Here is a 25236-nt window from a genome sequence, read left to right on the forward strand (position 1 = left end):
TTTTACAAGTATAAAAAAAATACACTTAAATGACAAATATTCCGAACCTTTCTTTCTCTTCATCTTGGAGCAGTTGTCTCTGTATTTTTAGTTTTCTTGCCTTTCTTGTGCAATGCTGAATAATTGTTGACAGATGAGTGTATGTAGCTAGCGAGTTTGGTAGTGCAGCCAATTTCTTTATCATATTTAGATATGTTACTATAATACACATAATAATGACCGTTTTATTAACTCATATTTCGCCAAAATGTATCAATCCAACATTTTTATCACATACTACATGTTTCTAGAAAATTTAGCCAGCATAACAGCCAATTCATCATTCATTTTAAAATCAGAGATAAGGGCACTATGGATACCATTTAAAAGAAAGTGAGTCCATTTTGAAATCCAAGATGTCGACCTTTAGTTACCAAGAAACATTGAAAACAACTATCAATATGGGTATCATTTAAAGTAGTCATAAAATAGCGGAATTTCTTAATTTAGGGCATTTTTAAAACAAAGATGGCGGGTTCCGGTAACCATCAAAGTGAAAACCATAATAATGTTGGATTGATTAGTACCAGATAAATGTTGGCGAAATGTGTGGTAATAAAAGGTCATTATTATATGTATTATAGCAATAAATCTAAATATGACAAAGAAATTGGCTGCACTGCCAACCTCGCTAGCTGCATACACTCATCTGTCATCTGGCACAAGAAAGGCAAGATAACCAAAATACGAAACGAGTTGTCTCTTTTTGTCTTAGGTTTACCCGGATCTCATTTGACTGGTGCTCACTGGGTAAATTGAAAGCGGATCTATTCGTTTGAGAGGATCAAACGAAGGAGGTTGAATATGAATTGCGACTCATTTGAAAGCAACGGTGAGTGAAGTGCCACGAACCGAGCTTCAGATCAACAGCAACTGATGCGTTAAATGAATATGAATGCTACCGTAGACGACTGATTTACTGCGTTCATTCAGTTTCAATTGAATGAAATGAAATTTTACTGCACTGCCTTAACCCTCCGGAAGTCGCGCCTATGGCCCACTGAACGAGCAGCCGCTGGTGCCCTTAGACGATTTCACTAGATTTTCAGAGCAGCGCACAGTGACTGGAGGCTGGCCAAAACCTCAAAATTTTTTTTTTGAAATACTGATATTTTATATTTTTCCTAATTTTCTCTTGTATTGAATGATGTATATTCAAAATTTTATGATCGTTGTATAAGAACACGATTTTTAACTTGAGTTTAAACGAATCAAAGTCCGGACTTTTTAATGATTTTCATTTCCGAAACCACCATTGCTCTGTTCACTTCAAATGCACGTTTCTCTTTTAATTTTGGTCCGATTTTAGCACAACTAGTGTGTAGAGAAACGAAAGAACTTGGTTAGTGAATAAAACACATTTGATAAATTTATTGGAACTATGTCGTTTTAGTTTAAATATATTTGAGGTAGTCAGATCAAAAACACTTTTTTCACTAATGTATTCTGTACAAATTTCGGAATCATTTCGGAACAGTCACATAGTATACATTCTATGGGAAATAACCTCTACTTTTCGAATATCATGGTCTTGTTCTGCGCCTAGGTGTGCAAAAAGTTTTAAGGAGATTTTGAAGCTTTGTTGCTGATATGGAGGCGCATGGTGTTTTGTGTAAAATAGTTAGACAATCTACAGTAAACCAACACGTTATACAATGGATTTAAAGTTGTGTTCTTCATTTTTTATGATATTGTTGACATTGATGAACAGTAACGGAAAATTTATTATGAAAACGGGATCATATTTATAAGAAAGGTTCAATGACACTGTATGGAAAAATGCATTTAATATTTTACGATTTTTGACATCAAAAATGAGCTCAGCACCTCAAAATTAGCTTAAATTGTGATTTTCAGCCAAATTAGGTAACATTTGAGGTTTTGTCCGACTTTTGTTTAAAGACCCGCCACTGTGCAGCGTGCACTCAGTGCAGTAGCGCGACTTCCGGAAGGTTGATACAGCAAAGACTCGATTTGATCAGCCTCTGGAAATTTTGTCCAAAATTTGGGTAACTCATGTTTTATCGACTTTGTCACCCTATTTCATTTGATTGAATTTGATGTTTATAATGTATTATTTTATTGAATTTAATGTAAATATAGACTACCACATGGATTTTAAAGACTTGCTCAATGGCGAAAATTAAGCAAAAATACATTTCAGTCTTTCGTTTAGAAACTAGTCATCGAAAAATTATTATTTTTACCCGGAAAAAAATCCTTGTGCCTAGGATAAAACATGCGAAGCCTATTGTGGAACATTTCAACCTAAAAATCACCTACTTTTTCATAAAATATCTTATATATGTTATCCATGCTAGAAATCATACATAAATTGTCCCAATTGTTACGTAGAAACATCCGGAATTAAAGTATTTCCATTCGACGGTGCGTGTGAAGATCCACCTCAAACCCACTTTAAACCCAATTTAAGCTACATCGTAATGCAGCAAAAATAATCCCGAAATTAATTAAACACAAATCACGACAGACCACAGCTCTGAGCCGCGGAACGCACACCCATTAGTCCGCCTGACTTACCTTTATCCGCTGCCGTCTTCTCCGAGGTCATTTTTCTCCTACCAAGCACCTATTTAAAACTCCGGTAAAACTTACATAATTCTGTCTGCATAATTTATGGTTCTTTTCCCCCTTGGGAAGCTGGTCCCCGCGGGCAGCTTGTTGGTTTCCGCGTAGTTTATAGAGCGTGGGCTTCTTACATGCACTGCTACATCATATCGCCGCGACGCGCCACCTCGGGACGAAAGGGCTGTGGATGCCCGCATATATGTGAGCCAGCTACAGCTAGCTTCCTTGTGTTTTGTGTGGGAATAGCCTGGTGCCACAATGAAGATATCCTGAATCCGGATCGGAATCTTCCCGTTCTCGTGTTCGCGGTTAAGTTTAATGGTTGGGAAGAAATTTACAACCTACTCAGCCACATGCAACGCGGGATCGTAAGCGCAGGCGAGACGCTCGCTCTTGGGTGCTTCGGACCGGCAAACCAGCTCGCACAGACAGATTACACGTGCGGTGGACAGGCCATGAACATTATCCAGGTTCACCGGCAGGCGTTCGTGACGGGAGAAGGCATTCAGTCGCCTCGTATATCAAGCAGCGAGTGTGGCGGATTATATCAAATTATGCACGAGGAAAGTTAGATCTAGTTAAATAATAGCACCGGAGGTTCGGGTGATATTTTTGCCCTTGGCATTGTGCTTGCGTGCTAAATCCTGGATAATTATCAGTGCAGTTGAAAATGTGGAGACGGAGGATTTAACCAAATGATTATGAATTGCAGTGGTTCTGGTTAATTGTGCGCCACGAAGGATGCAGATGTCTTATAGGAGCGATCCGGTATGTTTGTCGTATTGTCGAGTTGTATACACGTCTTTGGTCATAACGAAACGTTCTATTTCAAATAACATAGGATTAGCACCTGTTCGTACATTATTTTCTATTATTATTAAGATAACAAAATGGTAAAGCCATTATGAAAATATTGATCCTGTAGAATTCAAATGGAATAGACGTATTGATGCTATCTTGTCAATATTTTTATTGAATATTCTGGTCTCGTGTAGAGTCCGCTTGACGCGTTTTTTCATCACGCATTAAAAAAACCTACACACTCCACATTTTAAAGATGTATGAGTGTAGCTTAATGCCTACTATTTGATTTTGACATTTGCATTTCAGTTGTGAAAATGGCATCGACGCAAGAGGAGCAACGGAATAAAATTTTGCTAGCTTATCGCGAAAATCTAAACTACTCGCGTTGGTGAAATTGTTGAATGTGGCCAAATCAACTGTTATCAACCTGATAAAACCCTTTGGAAAATGTTTGTCGGCATCCAAGAAGACTGGAGGAAATTGAAAGCCGGAGACCGCTAGTGACGAAAAGATTTGCCAGCTGTTTCAAGCGAAACCCCAACTTCTCCGTCCGAGATATCACAAGCAAGCTGGGAGTATCATCTGCTGCCGTACATCGAGCTAATAAACGAACCAGGCTGTCAACATACGAGAAATTCCTGCAAATTGAACCCGTCGCTAAGAACGTAGCCGACTGCTGACATTTAACTGGATATAGTCAAAATAGTTGTGGAACTTGCGTTTCGATTTTGTCTCATCAGAATCCGAAACTATCTTGGTAACAGGATGAAGCTAGTGCCGGATCAACGCTAGCTCCATAAAATGAAAACGCCATTTGTGTTTAGCCGTGTGGTATGCGGCGGGCTGAAATCTCTCGCAGTATTTCAGCAAAGAATTCACCCACTGGATTTCTGTTTCCATACCGTAAGCGGCGACTAACAACAGATGTGGCTGTGGCCTACTAACAGGTTCATAACAGCGTATTATCTTTGTCGGGACAAAAACAGCCTAGAGGCCGTGTGATATCCGGCGGGTTAAGGTATCTCAGCCAAGAATTGATCCAATGAGTTCCTGCTCCCGAGGCGACTGAAAACAGGAGTCCTCAATTCGAGGTATTTCTTCGTGCCGAGAACTGAATGGTTGATATGACTAAAATGTGTCAGTCGCGCACGGAGTGGGTCTTACCTTAACTGTGTTAAGCGAATCTCTGACACAGTGGATGTTCGCATTTTTTTTCGAAAATTGTGGAATTCCAATGATGGTCATATCCCTAATACCCATTAGAGTTAGAGTAGTCCAAACTAATCTTCAGCATAAGTTACGTACGCTTTGGCTCAAGAACCGTATGAATATTTGCGAATAGTGCTATTGCCGCATCTTGTATCCGACCTCACAACTCGCGATATTTATGCTGTCACGGTCAATATGACTGTTGGTAACATAAACAGGAAATACGTCTATTGTTCGGAACATTTGCCGCATAATGAATAATCACCTTCAGATGTTTTTCAAAGGGTTGTATCAGACTGGGGCAGAAATGGGTTTCCTCTCATAATCGGCAGTGATGCATGTGCCCACCACATAATTTGGGCATCTTAGATATCAGTTTGAGAATCACCGAGACACAAATCTACATATACTTAAAGTAGGAAATCGTCCAACATTTGCATGATCTGGCAGAGAGGAGGCGTTAGATTTAACTCTTTGCTCTAACAGTATTACGCATGAGTTGGCACTTGTGTAATAATTCAATTTTGAATAAGTGGTGTGCGTGTTTATACAATCCATCTCCCACTGACTGGCAGTGCTTTTATGGAAGAATCTTGTCTTCATCTATTTATTGATGAATTTCGCCTTATTTGTCTTATTTGTCAATTCAATTAAAAGTGGTCATTTCCAAATTTTGAGTAACTTCTACTCATTTTTAATTAAATGTGGATTTTTCCAAATTTTGAGTAATATCTACTCAAATCCAATTAAATGTAGACTTTTCCAAATTTTGAGTAACTTCTACTCAAATGCAATTAAAAGTTGACATTTCCAAATTTTGAGTAACTTCTACTCATTTTCAATTAAATGTGAACTTTTCCAAATTTTGAGTAATATCTACTCAAATCCTATTAAAAGTAGACTTTTCCAAATTTTGAGTAACTTCTGCTCATTTTCAATTAAATGTGGACTTTTCCAAATTTTGAGTAACTTCTAATCATTTTCAATTAAATGTGGACTTTTCCAAATTTTGAGTAATATCTACTCAAATCCAACTAAAAGCGGAATTTTCCAAATTTTGAGTAACTTCTACTCATTTTCAATTAAATGTGGACTTTTCCAAATTTTGAGTAATATTTACTCAAATCCAATTAAATGTAGACTTTTCCAAATTTTGAGTAACTTCTACTCAAATGCAATTAAAAGTTGACATTTCCAAATTTTGAGTAACTTCTACTCATTTTCAATTAAATGTGAACTTTTCCAAATTTTGAGTAATATCTACTCAAATCCTATTAAAAGTAGACTTTTCCAAATTTTGAGTAACTTCTGCTCATTTTCAATTAAATGTGGACTTTTCCAAATTTTGAGTAACTTCTACTCATTTTCAATTAAATGTGGACTTTTCCAAATTTTGAGTAATATCTACTCAAATCCAACTAAAAGCGGAATTTTCCAAATTTTGAGTAACTTCTACTCATTTTCAATTAAATGTGGACTTTTCCAAATTTTGAGTAATATTTACTCAAATCCAATTAAATGTGGACTTTTCCAAATTTTGAGTAACTTCTACTCATTTTCAATTAAATGTAGACTTTTCCAATTTTTGAGTAATATCTACTCAAATCCAATTAAATGTGGACTTTTCTAAATTTTGAATAATATCTACTCAAATCCATTTAAATGTGGACTTTTCCAAATTTTGAGTAATATCTACTCAAATCCAACTAAAAGCGAAATTTTCCAAATTTTGAGTAACTTCTACTCATTTTCAATTAAATGTGAACTTTTCAAATTTTGAGTAATATTTACTCAAATCTAATTAAATGTGGACTTTTCCAAATTTTGAGTAACTTCTACTCATTTTCAATTAAATGCGGACTTTTCCAAATTTTGAGTAATATCCACTCAAATCCAATTAAATGTGGACTTTTCCAAATTTTGAGTAATATTTACTCAAATCCATTTAAAAGTGGACTTTTCCAAATTTTCAGTAACTTCTACTCATTTTCAATTAAATGTGGACTTTTCCAAATTTTGAGTAACTTCTATTCATTTTCAATTAAATGTGGACTTTTCCAAATTTTGAGTAACTTCTACTCATTTCCAATTAAATGTGGACTTTTTTAATTTTTGAATAATATCTACTCAAATCCATTTAAATGTGGACTTTTCCAAATTTTGAGTAATATCTACTCAAATCCAACTAAAAGCGGAATTTTCCAAATTTTGAGTAACTTCTACTCATTTTCAATTAAATGTGGACTTTTTCAAATTTTGAGTAATATTTACTCAAATCTAATTAAATGTGGACTTTTCCAAATTTTGAGTAACTTCTACTCATTTTCAATTAAATGCGGACTTTTCCAAATTTTGAGTAATATCCACTCAAATCCAATTAAATTTGGACTTTTCCAAATTTTGAGTAATATTTACTCAAATCCATTTAAAAGTGGACTTTTCCAAATTTTCAGTAACTTCTACTCATTTTCAATTAAATGTGGACTTTTCCAAATTTTGAGTAACTTCTACTCATTTTCAATTAAATGTGGACTTTTCCAAATTTTGAGTAACTTCTACTCATTTTCAATTAAATGTGGACTTTTCCAAATTTTGAGTAATATCTACTCAAATCCAATTAAATGTGGACTTTTCCAAATTTTGAGTAATATCTACTCAAATCCAACTAAAAGCGAAATTTTCCAAATTTTGAGTAACTTCTACTCATTTTCAATTAAATGTGAACTTTTCAAATTTTGAGTAATATTTACTCAAATCTAATTAAATGTGGACTTTTCCAAATTTTGAGTAACTTCTACTCATTTTCAATTAAATGCGGACTTTTCCAAATTTTGAGTAATATCCACTCAAATCCAATTAAATGTGGACTTTTCCAAATTTTGAGTAATATTTACTCAAATCCATTTAAAAGTGGACTTTTCCAAATTTTCAGTAACTTCTACTCATTTTCAATTAAATGTGGACTTTTCCAAATTTTGAGTAACTTCTACTCATTTTCAATTAAATGTGGACTTTTCCAAATTTTGAGTAACTTCTACTCATTTCCAATTAAATGTGGACTTTTTTAATTTTTGAATAATATCTACTCAAATCCATTTAAATGTGGACTTTTCCAAATTTTGAGTAATATCTACTCAAATCCAACTAAAAGCGGAATTTTCCAAATTTTGAGTAACTTCTACTCATTTTCAATTAAATGTGGACTTTTTCAAATTTTGAGTAATATTTACTCAAATCTAATTAAATGTGGACTTTTCCAAATTTTGAGTAACTTCTACTCATTTTCAATTAAATGCGGACTTTTCCAAATTTTGAGTAATATCCACTCAAATCCAATTAAATTTGGACTTTTCCAAATTTTGAGTAATATTTACTCAAATCCATTTAAAAGTGGACTTTTCCAAATTTTCAGTAACTTCTACTCATTTTCAATTAAATGTGGACTTTTCCAAATTTTGAGTAACTTCTACTCATTTTCAATTAAATGTGGACTTTTCCAAATTTTGAGTAACTTCTACTCATTTTCAATTAAATGTGGACTTTTCCAAATTTTGAGTAATATCTACTCAAATCCAATTAAATGTGGACTTTTCCAAATTTTGAGTAATATCTACTCAAATCCATTTAAATGTAGACTTTTTCAAATTTTGAGTAATATCTACTCATATCCAATTAAATGTAGACTTTGAGTAATATCTACTCAAATCCAATTCAAAATGGACTTTTTCAAATTTTGAGTAGCTTCTACTCATTTTCAATTAAATGTGGACTTTTCCAAATTTTGAGTAATATCTACTCAAATCCAATTAAATGTGGACTTTTCTAAATTTTGAATAATATCTACACAATCCAATTAAATGTAGACTTTTTCAAATTTTGAGCAATATCTACTCAAATCCAATTAAAAGTGGACTTTTTCAAATTTTGAGTAACTTCTACTCATTTTCAATTAAATGTGGACTTTTCCAAATTTTGAGTAACGATAAGCACTCGAAACTTCCGGGAAGCATAAACACGGGGCGATGGAGCATTGAACCAGGATGAAGATCACATCAAAATTAAACCTCAATTTGGAGATTTATGTGTCGGAAAGCCGGTGCATGATTTGAAGCGCGTTTGCCGATATTCGCTACATCTAGAAGGCAGCAGAATAAGGTCCCTTATCAATGCATCGAGTTGGAAGGGAAGAAGCACGTATGAGCGCACGGTTCGTTTTTCGACACCGGTTGTCGCTGTAGTGAAGGTTTGATACAGTCATGAAATGAGTGGATTTTTTTGTGAAATTGATCCAAGTTTAAACGGAATGCACTAAATAAAATTATGCTTATATCTATTTTATTGTCATCTATAGGTTTGAATAAAATATTTCACTGACGTTGGCAAAATTTATATGGCTCAAAGTTTGCAATATGAGTAACAATGTTTGTCAGAAACCCAACTTAAGGTGTGATCTACGAAAGACCAATTTGCTTCAATGAATTTTTCAGTATCTGTCGTCACAGGACACTCGACAGCTGGCAATCATCTTGGAGCAATGGGGAGCTTTGACGATGACTACATTCTATCATCCCGAAGGTATCAACGAGACCTTGGTGTAGTGGCATGGACGTGGGTCGTGATTTCATTCGTGCGATGTCTCGATCTCATGGTCAACCACAACACGCTAGATGCGCCTCTGTGGCGTGTTGGGCTTGTGGAGAGTAGTCTGTACGCTTGTGACGAGGGTTACCACGACACCGAGCACGTTGTCTGGTCATGTGCTGAGTTTTGTGACGCCTGATCTCAGTTTTGGGCCCGAGGCCACCCAATATCCTGTTCAGGATATACTGGCAAACCGCAACCACCTTTATATGTTTCTTATTTACCGTTTTCTAAAAACCATAAACATACATATTTAGCTTCCGTATTTATATATTATATTACCTGAATTGCTATTTCCTGGTCTTGATTTTTTTGAAATGCATTTAAAGCAAAAATATTGGTACCATGCCGAATCAACTAAACAAATTGAAAAAAGAAACCCAACTTGAGAGTGCTGAGACCACATAATGTTTTTGGAAAGTAGGAAGTATGAAACTGATGAAAAATAGCACTTACCGTTTGTTTTTTAATTTATTTTGTAAAGGCTTTAACCTAGGATCATTCGTCTTTTTGAAAAAAAATGTGTTTCAAAAATATAATTTCATATGGATAAAAAATAAATAAATAAACTAATTAATTAATTAATTAATTAATTAATTAATTAATTAATTAATTAATAAATAAATAAATAAATAAATAACCTGTACTTGGCTGAAGCAGGAATTGGAGGAGATAAGCGGAGGGCAGGGGACTTCCGTTTTATTGTCGAACCATACGTCTTTCACCAGAATAAGGTATTCCTTCATATTCCGTGGACTCCCACGGAATGTTTGAAGAGTGCTAATATTTTAATGAGGCTAGACTTCCATAATCCTTGTTCGCGGAAAAGTTCTGAGAACCCAATCGATTCCAAAGACAATACAGCTGTATTTTTGCAGTATCGACGACCGATCTCTGGAAATTCTGGCGAAAATGGGTTGTATGATGAATTATGGTTTCAAAAATGTCACGGCGAATGTTTACAAACTTAAATCGGATTAAACCGAATTTGAATGACAATATCTCTTGGGGGTGTTACCTTTCTGTTATCTCAATATCCCATCGAGGGTGTCGATATATTCACCCGTCGGGGAATGTCCTTTATTCCCTTAGGAATTAAGATCACTTCCGTATTTTCTATGTTTTCTGTGTCGTTATTTCCTTATCTCCGACCTTAATCCTTGATGAAAATACAAATCAAAGTTCAAAGGCACAAATCTCCGATCAACATGGTGAACGTGCCATTTGAGCCAGTCGCTACTGATTTCTGCTTCCCGATTGTACACAATAATAGGAATAAAAGTAAGTAAGTAAGATCGTACACATGTGGGTTGATTTTTAACGAAGGCAGCATCTGATTGTCTTACTTCAGATGAACATTCTAAATATCTACCTGATGACACATAAACGGATCCTTCCTATTCTCCGAATTAACTGGCAGGCGAAAGAGCGACGTCGGCATCAAGTGGATCGGGTTTGCTGGGTGTCTACAAGAGAAATTCGTCCACACAAGATCAGCTTGATTCAATGTTGCACTCGGCTATTACTACGCTTCTACTTCCAACAGTGTTATAGGCGTTGAGGTTAGGTTCATTACTAGAGGTTCTCGAAAAACCTATAATTCAAATTGACGAAATATAGTTCTTTCTGGCCGTGTCGATGGATCTATTGTGATCGTATATAAAGCCGGGTTCAATCTGACCTTGAAGGAGACGAAGGTTATTTTTTGAAAATCTATTTTCTCATTTATCAGAATTTTTTGCAGATTATTCATTTTCAACTTTTGTAATAATCTGGATTTTTAAAACTTTAATAAACTATTGTCAATTTGTTTTCATAGTATTTAAAAAAGTGATAGTGTAAAATATTTAATCAAAATCACCAGGGGGTGTGGGTTAATCAATATCGCCTGATGATGTAGCCACAGTATTCATAAACGATGTATTTCCATTAAAGTCCTCTCCAAAGGAGGCGCATGGTGCTTTATAATTTCTCTAGGCATAGTACCGAAAGTTGCCGGTTTTACAACATGCACACTATCCTGGCCTATTATGCCATAAATCTCGAATTCCAAACCATACCCCTGAACATTACAGATTAGGTGCCTCTTAAGCTAACAATATCTACTTGATCGAATGTATGAAGAAATGCAAACGTTTCTTATTTCCAGCTGAAATTTGTGTTATAATGCGTATGAAAAATGAGAAGTTTTCATATATCAATAAGTCAATCCAATAAAAGGGGACAAAGACATAAGTGTTTAAAGTTAGGCATGTCAACCGCTGTAGTTTCGGAATTCCACGAACATCCGTCCGAAAATCGTTAAAATCGTGACCGACCATCTTAGACTCTGATGAAACTTTTCAAGTTTCACCGGCTTAGTAGACTAAACATTTTCCACAGTCAATAAGATTTTTTGACTCAAGATAAATTTTTAAAAGGGCGTAAAAGTTTTTACATGCAACATTTTCGAAAAAATGTTTTATTACCGTATTTTATACAACAAAACTATCTGAGAACGAGTTACAGGGAATGAATACTTTTGTACGAAAATAATATACACTGAAAAAAATGTTGTGGCATTTTTTACAAAAAACAAAAATTTATGTTAAAAATTTAAATTGCAAAAACCCATTTTTTGATTTTTTTTTATATTTTGTCAATGAAAACCTAAAGAGAAAAGAAACATTTTGAATGTGATTGCATGATGGAGACTTTATCGGTAAAAAAGTTTTTGTAACAATAACTTTATACCCCATCATAAAATTTCAACAATTTAATGTTTATCGTTTTAAAGACGTAAAAGAAACTTTTTCAGTGCATTTAGATTATAGAGAAGATATATAAAAAAAAGTTTTCCTAACGACAACTTTTGACATATTTTTATAATTCATACTATTTACAGTCAAAAACCCAATTTTCTTTTTTAATATGATTCTTGAAATTTTCTCAAATGTTGTAGTTTTCGATACATTTTAAATTTTGTTTTAACAACACAATTATTTTATTTTATTACGACTTTTTCATAAGTTATTCGCGTTTCTCCATCTACAACAATAGGTTTTTCAAAAGACCCATAAACTTTCCTGTAACTTTGTCATTGACATTAAGGCGATATTAATCCGTTTGAAAGCTATTCGAAAACAATCAAAAAATATTTCAACCATAGGGTCTGATGATTAATCAAATGATTAATCATTCCACATCAGATTTACATCCAAAATTTAAATTCCTTCTAATTTTTTTTCTTGCATTCTTTAGTTAAAATTGATCGACATGTATTTTTTTTTTGGTTGAATATGATATTTTTTTCAAGTTAGTTTTTGAACTTTTATAGTTTATGAAATTGAATATTTTTCAATCACTGATAACTCGATATATGCAAAAAAATTAAACAAAAAAAGTTGTGTTTTCAAATGAGCTTACCGAAAAAAAAATTATAATTTTTTTTGTTGTATAACTTATGAAATCTGTAATTATAAGACACAAATAGAATTTTTTTCAAGTTGGACTATTTTTTTACTTTTAATTTCCTTTACATATTAAGAATCATGTTAAAAAGATTGTGTAAAAGTTTTGGAGGGGATATCAAAATACTTTGCGAGATATTACGTTATTTTGCCGTAGTCATTGACTTGAAAACCTATAGAATTCACCCATCGTATGAGAAGTTAAACCCTTTTCAAAAATGAAATTGTATATTGCTATAAGTAAAGTGCTACTTATTCAGTTCCAACATGTACGGAATGTGGTTCAGATAAAATTCCAAAATCGAATCAAAGTCAAAGATTTCATCCACAAGAACAACATGAAATCCTTTGTTAAATATTATAACATTAGGGTCAAGATCACCGTGTATAAGGTTGGAAGGTACGACAGCACGATCTGAATGCGGGTACACTTGATGACTCAATCCGCCGATTCATGTCGCAAAGCAATGAAATGGTATCCGCTGATCGCAACTCTTGGATATTTTTGTAGCAACAGCCCGCAAACAACAAGGAGGAAGGTTTCACGGCCATAGTTAGTAACCTGAAGAAGAAAATTACATTAATCGATCAGTATTTTCGACGCGGCAGTAGCGATGGTAGTGTAAACGAAATGCGAAAATCATGGAAGCAGACCGACCGATCTTCATATATTGTCTGGTGACACTGAAAATGCTCCACCGTCGCACAAAAGAATCTTCACACGCAGTGCAAAATTGCGTGTGCTAAATTCAATTGTACAGAGTGTTTGGTTTGTGGTTAAGAGTGATTTTTTTTTCAAATTTTGTAACTGGTGGTATCGATTTGTCCTGCCACTAAGTTGGTGTCGGATTCTGATGAGACGAAGTTATAGATTTTATGCCCTTAACGCGCGAATGTGGTTTAAGTCAATTTTCTCATAAGTGGAGCAAAAATAGTTTTACTTAAATTTTCTCCACTAAGGAGAAATATAGCGCAGTGATGATTATTATCAACTCCTACTTAACAACCTATTGAATCGGATTAAAACGAAGCATTTCCTTGCCAAGAGTCCATTACTTGCTAGCAACCTACGTAACAGAAATCAAATAAATTACCCCTTCAATTCCACCGAGATTCCTCCAATCAAAAGTCAATAACTTTCCTCACTCGAAATCGCTGTGATTTTTCCCAGCCCAGAGAATCAGCCAACCGAAAACAAAGCAATCCATTTCCGAACTTTACTGCCGCCAATCAAACAAACCTGACCCTTACGGCCAGAACAACACAACTTACAGACACCCTCATCCCCGTACCTACATAAATGATAAGGGGATATAAGCAGCTTCTCGAATGAATTCATCTATAATTTACATTCTCACCTTCTTTATTTGTGTCCTTTCCGGTTGCACTTCTTTCGCAGCTTGTTACATCGACGTTGAAGCCGAAGACGACGACGACCAAGGCGACCGAAATCAAGGGGGCGGCACAAATGAGACAGCGGAGGCCCAACAACACAACCAGAAGAGCAGCGATGAGGACGGCGATAAGCTCACTAACGGCCAGTCACAGTGGTGTGATTTACCGGAACACATCATGGAACGTATTTTCGCACACCTGAGCATCCGAGAACGGTACTATGCTAGTTTGGTAAGACATCACTGAGCTGACTTTCCCGGCTCGGGAGCGAGAAAAATTGAAGAAATTGTCTTGGGCTGTGGGGCTGCTGTAGCTCAACTCGATTTATTCCATTTCGCTGATGAGATGATTTTTCGTTTTCTTTTCCAAACAGACCTGCTTCAGTTGGTACCAGGCGTTCTATTTGCCAAACGTATGGTCCAATTTCCTGGTAGAGGATAGAACACTCTCGAGACTGAAGTACAACTATTACTCAGGTTGGCAGCCGGTACTGGATCCGGCCCGGGTGCAACTTTGTCTGCTCTCCGTTGGAAGACTATTTCGGGGGCTGGACTTTCGTCCGGTGTTTTCATTTAACAACATGTTTCAATTTATGACCACAATTTCGTGGGCCATCGAACAGAACCGAAAGCCCAAACTCCCGCGGGAGTGGATCGGTTGTGGCACTAAAATTAAATCTTTGAATTACATCTTTCCGTGCAATATGGCATCCAGTGAGGATCCGGAATCGATTAAACTGTTCGGTACCGGGGGTCAACTGCTGGCCGCGCTCAAGAAGCTGATGTATAATTTGCCCCACCTGCAGACGCTCAAACTGGTCGATTTGATGCTGGAACGGTACGAGGCGAACCATCTGCTGGACGAGGTGCTGGAAGCGTGCTGTTTGGTCCTGAAACGGCTGCATCTGATAAACGTGACCATGGTGCACTGTCCGGTGATGCACATCGGACTGTTCCTGAATTTGCGGGTGAGTTCCATTCGATGCTTTGTTGCATTCGTTACTCGATTACGTACGATCTATGTACATATAACCAGGGAGGAAGCTTTTGTTACTAATTTGCTTCTTCTTTGAAAAGTTTCGAGTGTTGTCAGCTTGTCGTAATCGACCACCGCAAGGTTTGCTCAATGTGCTGCTTTGTAAACATTTGAGTTACATTTTTATTGCCGAAGGGGAGTGACAAATTGTACTTCATATTAGCATATAACGGTCGGGGTAATTTTTGTAATCGTTCCTATTTAGATTGCAAAATGTACATGGACTAGTTTCGTTTACCAACATCCATGATCATCAATGACATCCATTTGTGAAGTATGCTTCGCAAAAAGATGTCGCATTTTGGTCTGACGAATACTTTTGAAACACCAGTTAAAAAGTAATTAGTGTAGATTAGAAAAACTCAGAGAAGCAATGAGCGAAGAGTAATATAACTTTTTGCGAACGTATGCCACGGCACTTGCATTCGCCTTTTTCGTGTTAGTTTCCTCTACGATTTTTTCACTTCGTGGACTTTAAAGAAGGGGGAAAATAATGTGATTTTGGCGCGATTTTAAGTTTACGAGCTACGTGTTCCCCGCATATAAAGCATCTTGATTGTACACAACTCCAATGTTATCAGAAGCCAGCAAATGGCGCAGCTTGAAACAGGATGGTTAATGTTAAATAAATATTATTTGCTGGCATTTAGACGAGTTCAAGCAGTTTCATTGTATGTTACAAGTACTCTTTTCTTCTACTTCATCAGTCTGTTTTTGTTGTACTTCTAGTAGATTACACTACTAATGTATACCAAAAATAATATCTTTAATTCATATGCTTCTACTTAATCTGTTCGCATCTTATTTTTTCTTTATTCGGCATGTTATTTTTCCTTTTTTGCTATATCTTAAACTAGATTCATAAAAGTTTTCTTCACTTATGAAGCTGACGCTCACTAACACAAATAATTAAATATTTTCTTATATACACTCACAATATCTCTCATTACAAACGTATAAATGCTCGTGGCCTTCGCGATATTACAAATCTGGTCATAAACGCGAACATACAATTTCAATCATCTACATATACTTATGTCCGCGATTTTGCCAACGCTAAAACACCCCGGTAATTAAGTGAACGTTCTAGCACTTACAAATTTACAAATGAGGTCTCAAGCATTCACCCACCGTTCTCAGGGTCATGAATCTACCACGTTCGGAAGTCCTTACCCTCAGTACTAGCAGTGTAGACTCGTGCATTCAGTTGAGCCAATAAACTGGACAACACAGCGATATGACCGGGAACTCCAGTGATTTCTTCTAGCATTCAGCACGTTAACACACAAACGCTTAAGACCTTCGCAATCATCCGCGCACATAAAAGCCCGCGGTCTCGCAAACCCTGGCAATTAAGTGAATGTTTTAGCCCTAATAAACTAATCCATCGGTAACGTCCGGAAATCTCCTCCTTTGGTTCATGCCGTCAGTTGGACCAATAAAAAAGACGCTCATATTCACTAGGCAACACGTTCCATGGCGACATGACCGGGAACTCTAATGATATAGAAGAATAGAAGAACTCACTCTCTTTTATTATCTTCACCATATACTGAAAATTAAATATCATCCAAAGACACACGCGAATATGCGAATGGGCACACGGTTATAGAATTGAACTTATATACGCGAAGTTACATACACGATAGCACAGTTTACGCGACATACAAACGCCCATGCGACCTACAAACGCCCACGAGATCGAACCCCTTAACTTAAAAATGCCGAGCCCTTCGCAAAGGTACACAGTGGGGAATTGCAAAAAAGCACTCATTTTTGAAATCTCAAAGGCACCCTTTCATGTTGTGACAAATGTCAAAGTAAGCTCAGATGCCAAATTTCACATCATTTGGACAATTTTGGACCCCGCCCACTTCGCTTGAAGTTTTTGAGATCGGCGCGATGGGAAAATATGAGGAAAAATATATTAAATGCTACAACTTTTGAAGTAGCTCTCGGAAAATTATAATTTATGCCATCTTTTAAAGAAATAATTCTTACGATTGTAATGATAGTATTTTCTTTACCCAAAAAAAGGAAAAGCTGGTGTTTTGGGAATTTTTGTCCAAAAAATCTCTTATTCTTAATAACAATTCTGTTCTATGCTGCAAATGATGTATTTTTTCAGTGTTTCCAATGTGAAAAATTCTCAGTCGAACGGGATCTTTGCGACCTTTGTCAGAATACGAGAAGTTTGAGTTCTAGGGAATTTTGTCATTCATATCGAACTTAATCATTTTCTCTGGCATATATCTCTATTATTTTTCAATAGATTTTTATCGAAAGTACTTTTTTGAACGTGACAATTTTTCAGAAACAAATTGGAAATAGAGTCGTTGCCGGTAAAATTCAAAAATATCAGATTTATTGACATTTAGACTAAAAACCAATTTTTTTTTATAAAATGCCGCAATACCCAAACTTCTCGTATTTTTTCCTGAAATAAATCATTCACCTTGTGATTCCTGAACATGTTTCACACTTAAAATTGTAAATTAAATAATAATTTAATGCAATATCGAGCTGTTATGTGCTATTTAATGATTAAATATAGAATCGAAACTAAATGTCAAAAAATCTGATGTTTTTGAATTTTAAAGGCAACGAATCTATTTTAAATTTGTTACTGAGAAATCTCCACGTTCAATAAGGTACTGTTGATAAAACTTGATTTACGAATAATAGGGATATACGCACGAGAAAATGATTAATTTTGATATGAATGTCAAAATGGCCTAGAACTCCAACTTCTCGTATTCTGACAATTTCTGGGATTTTTTCACATTAGAAACATTGCAAAAAATGCATGATTTGCAGCATACAGCAGATTGGTTACTAAGAATAAGACATTTTTTTGGACAAAATTCCCCAAAAGTACAACTTTCCCTATTTTTTAGGAAACAAAGATACTTTTAGTACAATGCCAGGAATTTTTTCTTTAAAAAATGGTATAACAGTTGTAGCATTTATTATATTTTTCCTCATATTTTCCTATAGTGCCAATCTCAAAAATTTCAAGCGAAGTGGCAGGGGTCTAAAATTGTCCAAGTTATGTGAAATTTGGCATCTTCGTTTACTTTGACATATGTCACATTACGAAAGGGAGGGTCTTTGAGATTTGATTTTTTTTTGCTATGCCCTAGTACACACAGAGAAATATGCAATCACTATCATCCACGCACAACTGCCGATTATTTAGCGAACGTTATAACACTTAACATCTGAATAGAAAATCTAAAAGATGCCGAAAATGAGGAAGAGACGGTTCTCTTACTGTCGCTTCTGGTGACATGGGAGCAGGAAGCGAGTGGATCAATTTTCGGCTTCTGCCGCCGGATGCCACATGGCCTCTAGGCGGCTGGGTTTGTTAGGAGCAAGGTTATAATGATGTCAACCTCCTAATGGACACAAGCCTCCTCTATTATCAGATAATTAATAAACGATAAACGATTATCCAAGTATTTATTGTATTATAGAAAATGATACCAAAATAGAAATGTTTTATGTAAACCTCGATCCATTCGAGACAAGCCATCCATGGTGGGAAGGAATAGAATAAAAAGATGGGTGGGTAATGTCTGCGACATAACCGGAGAGATGTAGAATACATAAGGAACACGTTCTTCAAATATGTTGATACTCATTGGAATTTTCGGACAAAAGGTGATTTGGGCGAGGAATATTTCAAATTATTCTTTACAAAAATGATGGTGGTCCTGAAAAGGACCGGTTTTGTTGGCGTTGTTGGCCTTGGTGAGGGAGATGGCTAACGATGAAATTAATTGTTAGCATGAGGAAGTCGCGTAGTACTGGCCAATGGAAGAACAGATAATAATTGATTCCTGAAAATCAATTTTTCTTTATTCATGTAAATTATACATACTTACAAATCTAACAGAAGATTCCTGATCATATTTCTGAATCATTAGTGCGAACATTGTGTAATTTGGTTAAGTACAATGAAAGTTACAAACTTTCCAAACTCGACCTTCTGTTCATTCAGAAATATTGAAATGGGGTGTCGTGGTCACAATAAAAAAAGATGGGTGGGTAATGTCTGTCACATAACCGGAGCGTCGTGATTTCAATTCGAGACGTTAATTTAAATCTAATAATATTCAACAGAATCACGTTTGAATGGGAAATTTTCAAATAATTCTCTATGGTAATAATGGTGGTTCTGAAAAGAACCTTTGGTATCGGCGTTGGTGTTGATGGTGATGCGCTGGATCGTTGGATATTTTTGGCATGATAGTTACGTGCCTGGCGAACTGTTTTGTAGCCTCGAACAAAACGACAAGACTGGCTTCTTCGGGTACCATTACGGCTGAACTTTATAAGCTTAGCTCGACTTTGAAATCCTGCACAATCTCACGAATCAGACACTGGTAGGGCCATTTTGTTTGCTACTAGCACGGAGCTGCACAAAAAATCATTTAATGCAGTTAGTTCACGGGGGCTGCCAAAAAGCTTGAATAGAAGCATGCGACTTCAACGTTTCTCTTAAACACATGCAACAACACATTCGTTTTGGTAATACTGATAATAACAGTAGAAAGGAATGGAAAAGCAGTGCACGAAACGAGCGAGAAGATAATTTAAATTTTTGTTCCGTGTGCAAGCTACTTCTTTCCACCCAACGTATTATGTTGCTTGTTGAAAATTTGCTACACACCTTAAAATAAAAGTTTCAGTTTAACTCTCACTAGAACACAATTGATTGGTCCTGAAAAGAACCGTTGCATTTATTGTAATTTACGCCCACTCCCACAAACCGACCAAGTAGGCATCAGTGGCTTCATTACGGCTGAGTTTTGTAAGCGTAGCTCGACTTTGAAGTAATACACAACCTTACGAACCAGACGCTGGAATGTTAGCCAGCGGATTAGTTGCTCCGTTGCCCTTTAGTTGGGGCGAAATACTAGCATGGCGACAGTTCCTGATCGGTAGTTGGTTGCGATGGGCCACCAGTAGCTGGGGCACTTTTGCGGACCGTCATCATCGCCAACTGCTTTCCTCCGGTGGACTGGCTGCTTGCTAGTGCTTGAACGAATACGAATGATGAGAAAAACCGACCGACCAATATTCATATATGAAAACACAAGAAAGCACTACTATCGCTCTCCCGCTCGTTTTCGTGCCATTCCTGTGCCTTTCCTTTCCGTTCGGCTACCAATACTAGCATAACCAAAACGAATATTCTGTCTTTCCATCGCCTTCAATCTAGTGGCCAGTGCTAGCAAACTTGCATGTTCAGTTTTTCAATAACAACATTCCAACAATATTTTCAAAGAATGTTGCAGATTTGAAAAGAAGGAAGGAGAAGATTTTCACAAATTTAAATTCTTTTGTTTTATTTGTTAGCGCTGATAAAGGCTATTTAGTTTGCTACTAGCAAGGAGCTGCACAAACAAATCGATTTATGCAGTTAATCAACGGAGGCTGCCAAAAAGTTCGAATAAAAGCATGCGACTAGTGTACTTTGCATGTTCTATATTTTATCAATACTAGAGAGGATCAATAAAATAATTCAAATTGTTATAGCGACATGGAATTGTGGCAACACTGGCCATGAGATGGTGGGGGAACACGCACATTCGTTTTAGTTATGATGGTAGTAGCAGCAGAAAGGAATGGAAAAGCAGTGCACGAAAACGAGCGAGAGAAGATAATTTAAATTCTCTTTCTTTCTTTCCACACATCGTATTTCTTATATTGCTTTCTGAAAATTATTTGTTATACACCATAAAATGTAAATTTCAGTTTAACTCTTATTAGAACACAATTAATTGGTCCTGTAAAGAACCGTTTATTGTTTTATTGCGGGAGCATAATTCAGACGCACTCCCCGCGGACACGGTGAGCTAGAAAGCACTATTTTGCATTCTCGAACAAACCGACCAAGTAGGCATCGTTGGCTTCTCGGGGCATCATTACGACTGAGCTTTGTAAGCGTAGCTCGACTTTGCAGTCCTGCACAATCTCACGACCCAGACGCTGGAACGATAGCCTACTCTGTTGCCCTTTAGTTGGGGCGAAATTCTTGCAGGGCGACAGTTCCTGATCGGGTTGCGATGAGTCACCAGTAGCTGGGGCACTTTTTCCGCCGTCGTCATCGCCGACTGCTTTTCTTCGGTGGACTGGCTGCTTGCTAGTGCTTGAACGAATACGAATGATGAGAAAAACCGACCGACAGATATTTATATAATCGCGCTAATATGCACTACTATCGCTTTCTCGCTCGTTCTCGTGCCGTGCATGAGCCTTTCCTTTCCGTCCGGCTTCTAATGGCCTAACCAAAGGAATATGCCGTCTTTCCCCCACCAAGTGCTCTCGTCAAGCAACCCAATGCGAATAACCATACGAACAAACATGTAATGGACCTATATATAAACTTTTCATTATTTTATTGTTCGGTTGGTCTACCATAACGACGGCTCTGTGCGGGATGGGCTGAAAATTTTCACTTTTCCGAGTCGTTTTCGAAAGATTTTTCAAAACACATTTTTTTTGTTATTAGTACATGTTATACATACTTCAAATTTTAATACAGCATAGAGGAACATATTTGCAACAAATTGGTCTAAAAATCAAATCATTCTGTTAAGTATGATAAAAGTTATTAACGTTCAAAATCTGACGCGGCGCCGCAGCCGATATTTTGAAACGGGACCCCTATATTGAAACCTTAAATGTATTCTACATTAAAAGGTAATTTATTTGCATCTTAATTAGTTGTTGCAACTTCGGCTCGTATACGGTTGGCGCCAGGTCAGTTTGCTTCATTTTCTATACAATGCTTCATAGGTGAAGGTTTTATGTGAATGGCGAACAATTTTTCTTATGCTTGTAAGCAATGAAATTATTCCGTCCATTTTCAAGTGAGCATGAGAAGAAACTACTGCATTACTCTAAGAGAACTGTTAGTCGAGTCATCAAAAAGTAAAAGGAAACTCTCATGTTTGCCCGTAAAGTGCTAATGAAGCGTCAAAGTGGAACCATTTATCGAAAACTGCACCCCAAGAACATTTGAAAAATCATGGCTTGTCCCATTTTATCTGATAATGGCGTTGTACTGTTGACGAGTCTGTCACAAAAAATCTAGAAATGTTACCGAGAAAATAACCCATCCGAAACCCCAAACCACAAAATGCGATCAAAATTCCATCACGTATGCTACGTGTTAATGAAGCTTAATAGCTCCTGCTCGCAGCAGTTTCAAGTTTGTTTTTACAATAAAGAATTATGGTTTGGCAAGGGATCCGGTCCTGTGGCAAGAAAATAAACGTTTCTTTGATTGACTACGATTTTAAAATGTTTAAAAATGGCATGCAATAACAAAAAGATTTCACCCTTCAATAAGTCCCATGAAGATCTAGATCTTGTCCTAACTAAAAAAAGAGATCTAGTCAGTTGCCATTGTAGCAAAGGCGTGCGACAATGGTTCAACGGCAATGGAGCACTGCGCATCCTAAATGAGAACAGCGAATCCGCTAAATTATGCCCAGTAATGGGCGATAATCAAGATTGAGACAGTGATTCGCCAGCGATACATTGGTCGGATAAAGAATTATTGTAATTTGCTAGCAAAGAGCGTGACTTAAAATGGCAAGTAAACAATTTTCGTAATAATGATGAACGATTTTTTATGTTATTTTCAAGACCAAAATTTTATTGCCCATTTCATTTTTCGACTGCAAAGAAGCTAAATGAATTAAATGAATAATCTGGAAAATTAGATTCAATGAATAAAATGTATCAAATAAATTAAAATAAGAAAGCATTAAATTGAATAGAATGAAATGAACGAATAGACATACAATTAATACAGCAAAAAAAATATCAAGTTAGAATAAAAGTTTAATGACCAACGTCTGTGAAATTAAGAAAATTTATTATCGGTTAACATGATTTGCCTTTTGCAATGGGAGATCTACCAAGGATTCGTAGAATCATAAACTCAAACTTCTACTGGTAGAAGACAAAAGATTAGTCGGTCAGATATCATATCTGCCACTTCTAGTTTTTCGATCTATGTGTTTCAAATTTTTGCTCTCACTTAAGCACTATGGCTAAAAACTTTTTGAGAACTTTCCCTACGTACTAACCTCTATGAATGTAGTGGGAACAAAAATGCAAATATTTAATAAATCAATGGATAGAACTAGGAGGATCCTCGTGTTCACCTTTGGATAAAAATAATCTCATTTTGCGAACAAAGTCAATCATCTAAATCGAAGGAAGCAGAAATTATATTTTTATATCAGCATCAAATTGAAATTTTATTTTCATTCTGAATATGACATCAAAATATCAACCTAGTGATCATTAGCGGCAACAACACACCATCAAGTATAGTTTTCAATTTGATGTGCGTTTCGTTGCGTAAGCACGGTATACTTCGTAGATTGTAGACGGATGACTCTCATTTCCAGCCAGACTACATGAAGAACGTTGTTTGGGTATAACAATTCATCCAGTCTAAACGAGAATTTCGCCTGAGAACCACCATTGCTGGTCACGGCCGACTTTACCGTAACTTGGGATATGGGAAAGTAAATGTTGATGTTGTACTTACTTAACGGAAGCTCCCGACTCGGTGTCACTACCGTAAATACCACGGATTGGGTAGTGGGTTAGTCAGGATTCGCCACAAGCAAGCGATGCGACTGAGAATATATTTTCGTGCAAAAGGAGTTTGAATAATTTATTGACTGTAGGATACGTAAATGTTCTAGATACGAAGGCGTTTATACTCTGAATAACCGTTTATCGAGAGTTTGTTTCATTGAAAACAACTTAAACTCCGGACAACCGGCTGTCGGGAGTGTTGTGGGCTATATAAAATAGACCATAAATAATTAGTTTAAAGGGATGCGTTACTCTATATAAATTGCAGCAAATTGGAAATGTGGTATTGTGTGGCATTCATAAATTTTGTCACGCAAAGATTGTCCAATACTAACTAACTCTCTCTCTCTCTCATATTGCCGCGTTCTTTATCGTTCTGTTGCTCATCGAGATCATCGTTTCTGTAATGCTCTCGGAATAAGAGATTTAGTACAAATATTTTCAACGTAAATATAATATCAGAGAAGAATCACATCATCACATCATCTATTTACCTAACTAAATCATGTACTTTATATTAACTTTTCTTAATCAGATAATTTTCTTTTGTCTCGTTTGTTTAAAAAACTACAAGGGGCAGCCCTAAGGGGTTGCACGAACTGTAGACGTAGGACTATACTACTTAATGTAAAATATTTATTTTCTTAGTATTTAGTGTGTGGGAAAAAACACCCGGACCGGTGAAGAAAAATCAAATTTTAGACAATATAATCACATCTCATGTATAGAACAAGCTTTCTAGTTGCTCTCAAACAGATCCTAAAAGTTCAAACACCCATGAATAACCCCAAGTTTCTAGATGTGTTTCGATGCCAGAGGATTGTAAAATGGTTAATATTACGTCATGAAAATTCAATTCTTCCGTGACAATTTTTTTGCCTGCAAAATGCCCTGTGTTTATGCAAAGCTCATGATTTGTTGGTATATTAGCATTGATCGGAAAATGCTTTCCAACGCTGCGCATTGCATACATACAGGACATTTTGCAGGTCACCAGAAGCTGTTCATTTTACCACCGCCACATGTTCATTTTACCCACTCGCTATAAACATTAGGGTGGGGCATTGTTATATGGAAAAACGTAATCATAGCCACATCAACCGAGCACAGCACTTTTTTGATACCTTTTGGGGTCCCAAACAACTGTGCAAAATTTGGGGTCGATTGGTGTTGACCCGGCGTAGCGCATTGCGTTTGAAATTTGTATGGAGATTAGTATGGGAAAACCTACATTTTTGCATTTTTAATTCTACAGACTACAATTCTTCCTTTAGTATGCAAACAAATAGATAGAAGTGTAGTCCAGGATATGCTGAACAACTTTGCCGAAGGATGTATGGTGTTAGAATGTCTCTAAGCCAAGTTATAGCTGTTCAAAGTACGATACATCGAATTAAATGCCAAAAATCATTTTTATTGCCAACACTGCCGGTGTACCAATGGT

The 25236-nt window shown here is 36.2% G+C and overlaps 1 protein-coding gene across 1 annotated transcript in view; it reads left to right on the forward strand.

Annotated features, from left to right (window-relative positions):
• Positions 1–25236, forward strand: part of LOC131691285 (uncharacterized) — a 41126-nt gene that overhangs the window by 2038 nt on the left and 13852 nt on the right. Inside the window, exons 2-3 of the mRNA XM_058977569.1 lie at positions 14131–14357; positions 14500–15093. Of these exons, the coding sequence (XP_058833552.1) occupies positions 14131–14357; positions 14500–15093 (821 nt within the window). The remainder of the gene's footprint in view (positions 1–14130; positions 14358–14499; positions 15094–25236) is intronic.

The sequence above is a fragment of the Topomyia yanbarensis genome, chromosome 3 (genome assembly GCF_030247195.1).
Source record: "Topomyia yanbarensis strain Yona2022 chromosome 3, ASM3024719v1, whole genome shotgun sequence".
In the NCBI taxonomy this organism is placed as follows: Eukaryota; Metazoa; Arthropoda; class Insecta; order Diptera; family Culicidae; genus Topomyia; species Topomyia yanbarensis.